This window comes from Solanum dulcamara, chromosome 8 (assembly GCF_947179165.1).
Source record: "Solanum dulcamara chromosome 8, daSolDulc1.2, whole genome shotgun sequence".
Lineage (NCBI taxonomy): Eukaryota > Viridiplantae > Streptophyta > Magnoliopsida > Solanales > Solanaceae > Solanum > Solanum dulcamara.
In genome coordinates, this window is record NC_077244.1 from 40,739,595 (window position 1) to 40,751,654 (window position 12,060).

The 12,060-nt window shown below is 35.0% G+C and overlaps 2 protein-coding genes across 5 annotated transcripts; one reads left to right on the forward strand and one right to left on the reverse strand.

Annotated features, from left to right (window-relative positions):
* The first annotated feature begins 327 nt into the window (after nt 1-327).
* On the forward strand, nt 328-2,900 carry LOC129901059 (dehydration-responsive element-binding protein 2A). Of its 4 annotated transcripts, none has more exons than XM_055976177.1 (2): nt 328-437; nt 864-2,900. In XM_055976177.1, the coding sequence occupies exon 2, from the start codon at nt 875-877 to the stop codon at nt 1,922-1,924; it is 1,050 nt and encodes a 349-aa protein (XP_055832152.1). In that variant the 5' UTR covers nt 328-437; nt 864-874; the 3' UTR covers nt 1,925-2,900. The 4 variants fall into 4 exon arrangements, 2 of the variants coding, with proteins under 2 accessions (XP_055832152.1, XP_055832153.1); XM_055976178.1 differs by lacking the exon at nt 328-437 and adding an exon at nt 466-544; XR_008769747.1 differs by lacking the exon at nt 328-437 and having other exon boundaries at nt 578-2,217; nt 2,295-2,900.
* Nucleotides 2,901-9,296: 6,396 nt separating this feature from the next.
* Nucleotides 9,297-10,373, reverse strand: LOC129901197 (PRA1 family protein B1-like). Its single transcript, XM_055976318.1, has one exon. It carries the CDS (start codon nt 10,256-10,258, stop codon nt 9,602-9,604), a length of 657 nt encoding a protein of 218 aa, XP_055832293.1. The 5' UTR covers nt 10,259-10,373; the 3' UTR covers nt 9,297-9,601.
* Between the last annotated feature and the right edge of the window lie 1,687 nt (nt 10,374-12,060).

A 12,060-nucleotide genomic window follows, 5' to 3' on the forward strand; every position in this document is an offset into this window, starting at 1 on the left:
GGCCTGTTTATGAAATCAAAAATATCTACATGCAACTTGCAAAACTGGTGGCTCCGTTAGTTTGGTAACATTTTTAGGCTAAATTGATTTAGACCAATCGCGAACCGAGGGTCTAAAGGTAATTAAGCTGACTATTGGGGTGAATAAATATCCTGAGAGGTCAAAATAGAAAATTTACTATCGAACCTTCAGGTGACACGTGCTGAATCGAGCGGCATCCCAAGAGCCACGACCCGACTAAACGATTGCCACGTCACCATATTGAAGGATTTAAATAAATAAGATAAAGAGATATACTAGAAATATCTGGAGAAGGCTATAAGTAGTCAAGTAGTTGTGTTACAAATGGATTTCTGAAGCTTTTATCAGAGAAAAAAACTAAACAACTTGGTCGATCTATTATTATAAATAAATAAAAACACAGAAGAAGAAAAGAGGTACGTTGGCTAATCTCATTTCTTTATATATTAAATAAAATAGGCGCCATTATACTCTCTGTGTTTTCTTCTGTTTCAATTCATCATCTGTTAAAAAGATAAATACTGTATGTGATTAGCTTGGTTAGATCAGACTTCAAGAATCTTGCTTCTCTTTTTATGTTTATCTATACTTATTTTTAGTTCTTTTCTTTTCTTGATTTTCTATTCCAGACTTGTTGGATTGAGGGTCTTCCGTTTCCTGAATTGAATTGTGATGTTGCTCTTAATGTCTTGATTTTGGATTTCCTACTTCTGGTTTGTTTAAGGGAAAATGATTAGTATATTTTAGGATTGTATAATTAATTCTAAAACATAGAGAATTAGAGTTAGAGTTTGTTGTGGAGAGTAAAATGAGTATCTAATGAATGTTTACCCTACTAACAGAAATTGAGAAGATGGCTATTCTGGATCAAGCTGCTAATATGGATTCTCTACCCTTGGATTGTCGTCGAAAGAGGAAACCAAGGAGTAGAAGGGATGGAACAAAGAACGTGGAAGAGACACTAGCTAAATGGAAAGAGTATAATGAGAAACTAGATAGTGTTGATGATGAAGGGAAGCCAGTGTGTAAAGTTCCTGCCAAAGGTTCCAAGAAGGGGTGTATGAAAGGTAAAGGGGGACCCGAGAATTCGCGGTGTAATTATAGAGGTGTTAGACAGAGGACATGGGGTAAATGGGTTGCTGAGATCAGGGAACCTAACAGAGGCAGTAGGCTTTGGTTGGGTACATTTGGGACAGCAATTGAAGCTGCTCTAGCATATGATGTAGCTGCAAGAGCTATGTATGGTCCTTGCGCAAGGCTTAATCTGCCAAATTACCCATCCTCAAGAGATTCTTCTAGGGATGATTCTGCTTCCTGGGCAACTACATCTGCATCTGATTCTACCGTTGCGTCCAGTTTAGATGAGGTATGTCCAGCTGATGAAATGAAAGGTGGAGATGGTGCAAGAACTGCTCTTCATGAACCTGGCACACCGTTGAGTTCAGTGAAAGAGGAAGCGAAGGACGAGACCACGGGCTTGCCTGCCAAGATGGAAATTGTTGAAGCTAAAGATGGACCTACAAGTATTGATCAAGATATGCTCAAGGCTGACCGGGGGAATTATCTAGACAACTTAAATTGGGATGAGATGTTTGATGTAGAAGAGCTACTGCGCATGTTAGATTCTACTCCAGTCAGTGCTCCAGCACCGGTATCCACCAAAAACTTTGATTCAGATGGAAAGCAATATGCCTATGACAACAATCTGGTATCAAATTTGCCATGTCAGCCGCAGAATGCAGTGTATCAGCCACAGGGAGATCCACGGCAAATGGGGCAGGAGGAGGCGCCTATGACAGTTGACTATGGATTTGATTTTCTAAAACCAGGCCGGCAAGAAGATCTTAATTTCAGGTTGGATGACCTTGCATTCATAGACTTGGATTCTGAACTTGGGGTTTGACAATTACGCAGTGGAGAGATGCTGCCAGATGCAATGCAAGAAACATAATACTGTCATTGATTGAGATATGGGAGGCAGCTTATGGTATTTTTGGGAACACCTCAGATTTTAGGAAGAGAAAACTAAAGATGTTGGGTTTGTACAATGTTTTGGTGTCATTAATTTTTTCTTTTGTTCATATTGGGCAGCAGTAGTTGCCCTTTTTCCAAGGCCAGCTGATTCTCGATAAGTTTTTGCATGAGAGAATTTGCATTAGGTGTTCTGGAGGGCTAATCTTGTTCATATCTAATCCGGTGAGTGAGCCAACTATTAGTTCATTTTGGTATTGTGATACCACAAATAAATAAAGATGTTTCTGGTATCATTGTAGGTTCGGTTTAAGATGTGTTGCTTCAAGTTTGTTGTACAGTTTGCTTGACACTTGTGGTACTTGTTTTTGTGCTTTAATTGGAATGCTTTTCCGTCATTTGCACTTCATTCATAACGTGATCAATAGCTTCTATAGCGTCGGTTTGCACTTGGTAACATGGTTGGAAAGAGCTGAAATTCCGTTGGAGAAGTATAACATAGTATCAAGTGTTGAGCGGCCATTTCCCTTTGGCAATAGTTCAATGTTGTATTTGCCAATGAATAAAGTATTTGTGTTACTTGTGAAGTGTTACCAGTAAGTTTGCCAATGAACAAGTATTTGTGTTCCCAGTGGATCAGCAGATACAATTGGACACTGAAAATTCAATGTCTAAACTCTCGGTGAATGGTTAAACCTCATAGAAGTATTTGCAGACTGAATGGAGGAGAGCTTGAGGATGGAAGATGCAGCAGCGGTGCTATACAACGTTTTATGTTAGCCCGTACTTTGTCACCTCATCCATAACTTTGTAGATTTTACTACTTTTGTACTTCTGTTTTACGCTGGGGCTTTTGTATCTTCTATAATAAGTTGCAGGCAGGATGTAATATACGCGTTCTTTCATTTTGAGACGTCTTAAAACATTCTAGTCCATGTTCTTTTTTACATTCTAATTCGATAAATTATTTGGATTGTAATTTTAGATGTGATAGTTGCTCTATCAAACCAACTCTTTCAAGACAAGTAGAAAAAGCCATGCTTTGTAAGCTCTAATTTAGCATTTCTCTTCTACTTTCACTATTTTTATATACACAAATTGGATCAAGATATTATTTTATATCTCATCAAATACCATTGTAAAAATTAGGAGGAAGCAACAAGATAGGAATATATGGCGACAAAATATATCCAATTAGTATTCAGGTATATCGATAGCGCCTTCCAGATTATGGTCATATAACTGGTAGCGGGCAAACTACATATCAGAGTTCTTCTCATAAAGAATTATTTTTTGTGTTACCTTACATTGACCTCTTGCTTGCATATAAATGATGCCGTTATAAATTTTTATTTACCAATTGGTATTCCACTGGTCTTAGTGGCTACTAAAAGTAGAGGGAAATAAATCATTAGGCAGGATGCCAATTGCTCAAGTTGGTCTTACACAACTAGATGTGCTTTCCTTTAGGAAATATCACATTAGGTTGAATTGTTTATTGAGGTAGATATATTTGAAGAGTCCACGTCGACTCTTTGAGGGATGAATGGTCTGTTTAAAGTGATTTAGATGAATCTTATTTCTTGAGCCTGTTTTTAGGATTGATATAGGCGCAAGACATATTTCTTTAGAACTAAATTAGTTTCAAATTGTCGATACAAGAATTCAAAGATTAGTAATGTTTTATTAATGTTTTATCAGAACATAAAAAGAAACAAAAATAATTACAATTCGTTTGCTGTGGACTTTTTTTGTGGAGTGGTTTTACTGTTTAATGTTTTCTGCTTATATAAATATGCTTTATCTTGGACTTGGTGATAATTTAAATAATCTAACTAATTAGCTTCTAGACTAGTGGAATTTTTGTAAGTTTTCCATAGTTAAATGAGACAATTTCAAATATATACAATAAACTAATTAGTTTACAACAAACATAGTCATGTTTTAATTACATAAGAAATAGCAAACATCATCGGAAATATACAGTGACTATACAATATAGATTGCCAAAAGTCATAAAAAGTATGCACTGACTATACAATATAAATTACTTATACATGAGCTATACAGTGAATATATATTATAATACACTCTATTAGGGCTGTACAGGACAAACCGATAAACCGCACCAAACCGACAAACCGAACCAAACCGGAAAAAAAACCCGACTAGTGGTTTGATTTGACTTGGTTTGGTGTTTGAAAAAAAAACCCGACCATTATAGGGTTGGTTTGATTTTAACTAAAAAAAGTCAAATCGAACCCAAACCGACCCGATTATAGATATACCACTTTTAAATTATGTTATATATAAAAATATTTATTAAAATGTAATTTATAAATATTTTTTAAATTTTTTTCATAATTTTGTTTTCTTTCTTACATTTAGATTTGGACTTGAGTAGCCCATCTAAATAATAGACAAAAAAAACTTATCTTATTTGTGCCTCCATCTTATATGTTGATATTTTGTACTAGAACTCTTTTTAAGAAGCACTGCTCTGTGCTTTTTATTTGATACTATGAGAAACCCTAAAAAATCCGGAAAAACCCAAAAAAACCGAGAAATCCGAAAAACCCGAAAAAACCCAAAAAACCCGAGAAAAATTGATATCGAAAAACCCGACTTTTATTGGTTTGGTTTGGTTTATAGATTTAATAACCCGACACAAATGGTTTGGTTTGGTTTGTAAAAAATCCGAACCAACCCAGTTCATGTACACCTACACTCTATACATTTGCGTATACATGAATATACATTGAATGACCTTTTTTTAGTAATTAAAATGACCGAATGATCATCTACGGTAATTATTCCTATTTAAATTATAGTAATAGACTTTTACTGGGTTTGGGCTTAATCATATGTTCGGCCTAATCTAGTCACCTCCCAACGGTTGGGACATGCAAGTACTAGGCCCTTTTTTCAGATTAGGCTTTTTCTATTAGGTTGAAATCGTCTTTTCTGCTCATTTGACATGTTTAGCTGTTATTCGAAAGTTTTTTTCTTGGAAAAATTATTAATATACACTATTTTATTTATTATAGTTTTCATTATTTTTTACCATTTTAAAATATTTCAAAAATTTCTTATTTTACCCCAAAATCCCATTCCACCAGACACATTCACTCTCTCTCCTTCATTCCCACGTGTCCCTCTCCCTTTCCCCACTCCTCAAATTTCTTCCTATTTTTACTTCTACAATTTTAGCAGTTGATTACAAGTTTGAATTTCAAATTAATTCTCTTTCCAGTCAATCTATCATCTTACTCAATAGGTAGTTTTTCCTTTTCTTTCAAGTTACCGTTCATATTTCACTTTTGCTTTTGCATATTCAAAGTATTGATACATATGGATGATATTCCTTCTTTTAGCATTGGTGTTACCCAGTTAGAATTAGCTATCATTGAACGTGTTTATGACTATGAAGATGTTGGATGGACTGAAAACAGATCTAAACAAGTTTACGATCAGTTATATGAACTAGCAATGGCAAAATTGAAGGATGTATCTGATAAAAAGAAGGATGTATCCTCTTCTAAAGCTAATGTTGGAAAACCCCCTAAAAAGGAGTAAAAAAGGTGGATGTTGTATTTAAATGTGAGATATCCTCCCGAAAAAAATGACTTAGATCATACTATTACATACTACCCAAAATGGCGGACAGATCCTGACCTTTTGAAATAAAATTGTAAAACCAAATGTTTGCTATACAATTCTCTAACGAAGAACAATTGAATATATATATATATATATATATATATATGTGAAATCTATTATACATGTATCAATGGCGCTGAAGAACAATTTATTTGATTTTTATTTTGTATTTACGAAATTGATTTATCAGTGAAAATCCTCTGATGAAATTTTAGAGCCGTGTTAGACGCACGCATTATGAAAGATTGAGATCTATTTGAAGTGTGACTTTTGTGATTACCCTTTTTAAAAAAGATTCTGTTGCGTCTAATTCGCCTTGCAGCAATAGGAGATTAATACGACTCAATTTCACCGATTAATACACCTTTGTCCCATTGCCGAGAATGATAAATATCGAAACTATAGCTACCAACTGTTAAATATGGACCAAACTATAGTCATTTATGAAAATTTCTCAACTATTAAAAGATAGCAGAAACTACTACAATTAATAATCTCTAAAAATTGGAAAGAGGACAACTCCAATCCAAAAAGAGGAGAGTAAACCACCCACTGCTGGTCAGTCTCTATCCACCACAAACCTGAAAAAAATACTAAAGCACCACTAGCACATTGTCAACATAAAGAAATTCATAACAAAACCATTTTCAGAGGAGGATCTCACTCAAAACTTCGTTACAGCAAACACAAGAAAAATACATATATAATCCAAAAATAAATACTTTTTTTTCATCAAGCAAAATGAGAAAATCCAAAACAATATTATAGTACTAAGAATAACAACAGATTTAGCACTGCATCACCAACTAGTCAGAAAATATAAGTATCTTCTTTTCCATTTCAAGTTCAAAACTCGTATGGAACCAAAGAACCTATTATCCTTCCAAGGAGACAGTCCGATTCATATGTTAAATCATAAAAAATTCTTCCGATTTCAACTATATATATATATGATTACATCGCATAGCATATCATCAACCACTGTTATTAACACCTCGTCAATTCTAAATCTGCCTTTTACTGTGATAAATCAGGTGAACAAAGCTACTTTGCATCATTTTAGCTCATCCTTCTCTTGTCCATTTCTAGTTAATTTCCACTATATTATACCCAATCAAACCAACATATTCTAGATGCGCTTCATTTCTGGAAGCTCTCGGATTTGACTTTCACCTCAAGTCCTTCAAAGTCTTTGAGCTACAATCACATAAAGTTCTATCCTACCTATTAGAATCTAACGCTCAAAACACCTATAATGCAAGACCATCTCTAGAGTTTATTGACTAGTGACATGCTCAGGAATAAAATTTAACAGGATCTAACAAAAGCCAACAGCTGACACAATATCAACATCTTAAATATGCATCGAAAACTAGACCTTTCACGACAGTTTTCACAAGTATAGAACTGAAGTTGGCTACTAAGCGTTTGCATTAGTCAAATCCATATGAACATCACTTATTGTTCTGAAACATATTTCTAGCACGATGCATGATCTGGACAATGTGAACAGTGTGTTGTCATGTTCCATTTTAACAGAAACAATGACATAAATGTTAGCACAGTGCAGAACAGACAATGGACAGAATGTAAGTTTCACATGGAACCACAACTATCTGGAATTGGAAACAATATCTTGGTTACTATCACAATTGGAAAAGTTTCCATGCCCTACAGAGTCGCAAGAAAAGTCTCTGCATGCTTCTGCTGGGTAATCACTTATGAAGCAATCTTGACTCAAGGAGGTACATGTAAGGGGTTTAATTATATGAGGCAGATGTTACAAGTGTGTAATTGAGATATAGTAGGCTGATAATTTGTTTCTGTGTGGACAGTGGTTTCCCTATTGTGGCATCTTTTCTTCAATATTTTTAGAAAATATTGTGCCAAGCAGAGTCAAAGATTTGATTCTCTGTTGAACAGGTTAAAGCATGTTGGCAAAGGCAGAAGGAGAATCTGAGTTTTCATTCCAGCTTTGTATTTGGTGGATTATATAGAATGATTGGAAATTCAATGTTTGAGCCCAGCACAGAGAACACACAGGTTAGAATTCCATTGACTTCTAGTTACATGTTTGGTGTAAAATGGAAAATGTAACTGAAGTGGATAGCATGTCCCCTCAGCTCCCATAGAAGTTGTGCGCAGAAGCTGAGTTTTGATCTCTTTTTTTTTACAAATCCAGAGCTACCTATGTGTTATTATTACATTAATGAATGAAAATAGAATTTTATTTACTACCCCTGCCCAAAAAAAAGTAAGTTCTCATTGCTGGACCTCTCACACGCATGAGGCAGGCAACTTCTATTGAAGAACAATAATCCTAGATGCTCTTAATAGTTAGCAAGTTGGTCATCAACTAGTGATATTAAGGGGAGCAAGAGAGAACAAAAAATAAGTTGATACTACAATATCAAAACTAATATCATGCTCAAAGATAACTCAAGTGTCATAACCTTGATACACTTTGCAAAGTGATTACAATGTAACACAAAGCATTTCCAATCAAAAAGCTACTCATGGTTCCTATAACTCCATGTAATATAAGACCAATAACCCTATAAGTTATTCATGTTGTCAGTAGGTACAATAGAAAACAATGCACCTCTTTCTTACCTTTCCTTTTTATCCTTTTTGCTCCCTTCCAACAAGGTATTAGTATAGCTTTATTAAGGAGCGTCCATAGATCATTTTACTGTGGACCTTACTACAAGACACAATATATCTTATCTACTGTTGAATCCATCATTTATATAAGTTCAGAATAGGTTTCACATTTTTGGAGGTGTGTAATTGAGAACATTGCATCTGATGCTAATTAATATCCTGTATTCTAACCTGGCTTAGCAACTCTTAAAAAAGTTTTGTGGTTTCACATAGAATAGTACCCAAAATCAAAGGTAAAATGGCACTAGAAAAATTATTAACCAACATATGTGTCACCATATGCTGCCTTTTGGAGACTGAATGCAGTCCCTGTCTCAATGTCACTAGACTAAATAGTAAATAGGTTATATCAACCAAGGACTTTTAAACCATGCCACAAGAACAATAACAACCATTTTACTTTTCTAAATACAGTCAACTGGTGAACGAACCAGATCAATCTCAAATTCATGAAGAAATATATTAATACTCCACTAAACAGAGTCAAAGGTGTCGGAGTCTGTCTCCCCAGGGCTAAATACCCTGATCATCTACCCCCTTCCAGAGCAAACATAGAAAGAAGAACAATAAAATTTGTTCTCTCTCTCACACACACACACACATTCACTACCTTTACAGACGATTTATCCACAACAAAAGACAAACTTAAAAACTTCACAGTACAGTGAAAATCGATGAGGCTAAACGGTCAAAAATAACTTATATATCTGCAACAGAAGTGCAGAAGACTAGTGTTACCATAAATATAATCTTCCTTAAGAGGTTAGTGTTCACATATTGCTTTATCTGATTAAAAAAAAAGAGGTTAGTGCTCACATATTTTCTCCCTCATCTCCATCTCTTTGTCATCTTAAACATCTCACATTACCAGAGATGCACACAAACCAACAAAATAGGAAAGCATGTAAAGCAAAATCTAAGAACTATACGCAGAAGCGGAACAAAGGTTAACATCAATTTCCAGGGTAGAAATAGACAGATAGACAAACTATTACGTAAATTTTAACGCTTGATCCACCAACTTACAGATTAACACGAATTAAAATGTAGTAGCAAACAAAGTAAGGAATTAAATACAGATCTAAAAGTTGGAAATTACAGATCCAATCTAGATCTATAATCTGGATACAAAATTTCTAAATATTTTCTGCAAAATCCGACGCAGGAACTAGTTTTTTCTCTACTAAGAATATTACAGTTCAATTAAATTGAATAACTGATTCACATCAAATTTAGAAGCTCCAAACCAACCTCATAATCATGTCTCCATATCAAATGGAACCGACTAGACACGAGCAGACACAGCCGGCGCAGCGGCAGCGGCGGCAGATGAGGCAGCACCACCGAGGAACGAAAGGAATCCAGCGTTGGCCGGCTCTTGATCATCAAGGAACAAATCTTCGGGAACCCTAAAAGCTCCATGAGCAGAAACAATAGCCAATCCAACAAGAAGAGCAGAGATAAGCAGAGATCCAACACTGGTGAGGAAGACCACAACAACGGTGAAGACCACTAAGATCCCCAACGTTTCACGATCAGAGAAAGTGCGGCCAAAGATTACAAGGGGCTGATCTGAGGGTCTAAATAGATATAGAAAAAACCATCCCCCGAGGAGAGCAAGAAGGACAAGGAGAGAAAAAGGATGAGAGAGAAGGGAAAGAGCGAGTACCCCAGCGAGTAGGGTAACGTAATTGACGCGGAAGTAGGAAAAGTTTTTGCGGACGCGGGAGGCGGCCTCAGCGACGGAGTCAGGGCGGGCGAATGATGTGCGATCGAGAAGTTCCAACCAAGGGCGGCGTTGGGCGAAACCTTGACGGATGGAAGATGAAAGGCGGGAGATGAATGAACGGAATGCGGGAGTGGCGATAGGGGGTTGAGATTGGGATCCGGAAGTACCTGTGGATTGTGGACTGGAGATCGGAAGTGTCGCCGGAGAAGCCATTGGTTTTTCTTCTTTATTTGCTCCCTTCTCTCGTTCGTTTGATGCGGAGGGTACAGAGAGAGGGAGTGCAAGATGGACAAGAATAATACTTGCGCTTTCAAAGGCTTCGGCTTTCTTTTTCTTTTTTTGTTTTATATATATATATATATATATCTATTTGTTGTAAAGTAATGGTGGCTGTCCTATGCTTAGGCCCATCAGTACTTTTTTTATGTAGAAATTTGGCTATGAAAAGGTCAATTTTTAGAGAAATAATACACACCAAAATCTCTTAATTCTCTCTTTCTCTTACTATTTTTCTTTCTTATTAATTTATTAAGTTTAGTTTATTTTATAACATTTTATCAGCACAAAATTTTAATTTTTTTCAAACAAATTAATTTTTATATCAGGTATATTTATTGAAGAAATGTAATTTTAGTTATCTTTTTATTTCTAAATTAATTTCTATCTCAGTTTTTATCATGTCAAATTTATTAAAACTTGAGTTTGTGGTACTTAACATTATCGGAAAAAACTATTTGTTATGGATCCTTGATGTTGAAATTCACATTGACGCTAAAGGTCTTGGTGATACTATTAAACAAGAAAATAAAGCATCTACCCAAGATAAAACAAAGACCATAATTTTTCTCTGTCATCATATTCATGAAGGATTAAAAACTGAATATTTAACTGTGAAATACCTTCTTGAATTATGGACTAATTTGAAGGATCGATATCACCACCTAAAACTTACGGTGTTACCAAAAGCTCGATATGACTGGATACATCTTCGATTTTAAGATTTTAAAACTGTGACAGTGTATAATTCTACTATTCACAAGGTAAGTTTCATGTTAAAATTATGTGGAGATACTATCACTGATGATGACTTACTTGAGAAAACTATTTCGACTTTTCACACTTCAAATGTATTGCTACAATAACAATATCGTGAAAAAGGATTTAAAAAATATTCAGAAATGCCTACTTGTGGCCGAGCAGAATAATACTCTACTAATGAAAAATCATGAAGCCCGTCTCATTGGATCTGTTTTATTCCCTGATGCGAATATTGTAGTAGCACATAATCGGTATGAATCAAGAAAAAATAATTATCACGGCCGCGGCCATAGTCGTGGACGTGGACATGAACGAGGATGTGGTAGAGGACGAAACAATTATCGTCATCATGCTGGAAATAAACATGAGAACAATAAAGTTCCTCAAAATAATCCTTCCATAGTTAAATTCAATATTTGCCACATGTGTGGTATGAAGGGTCATTGGCACGTGAATGTCATACGCTCGATCATTTTGTGAAACTTTATCAAGCCTCTCTCAAAAAAAGAGATAATAATGTAGAGACACACTTGAATTTTCAGAATGATGATAATGAAGCAACTCTCTCAAATAAATATGAAGATATTGAGGCAAATCTTGCGTATAAAGATGATGATTTTGAAGGTCTATAAAATATTACTCATTTGGAAGCTGAAGATTTTATGAATATTGACTAAAGAATTGATCATCTAATTGGGAATAAATATTATAAATAGTTATTATTTTTCTTATTATGTTTGATATTATGTTGTCCTTCGTAAAAATATTTCTTAAGGCAATGCAATTTCTTAAAGTTTCTTATGTTGTTAGTTTTTCACGTTCTTATAATGTATCTTTTTGTTTATGAAGAATATGAAAATTCCCCAGTCATCAGTTGGATCCAAAATCAATTATGATGATATGTGTCTTATTGATAGTGCCACAACACACACTATTTTAAGAGATAAGAAATATTTATCTTATTTGATTATGAAAGA

Bases quoted from the DNA above. Each gene is read 5' to 3' on its own strand.
- LOC129901059 (XM_055976177.1), top strand. From the start codon at position 875: ATGGCTATTCTGGATCAAGCTGCTAATATGGATTCTCTACCCTTGGAT.
- LOC129901197 (XM_055976318.1), bottom strand. From the start codon at position 10,258: ATGGCTTCTCCGGCGACACTTCCGATCTCCAGTCCACAATCCACAGGT.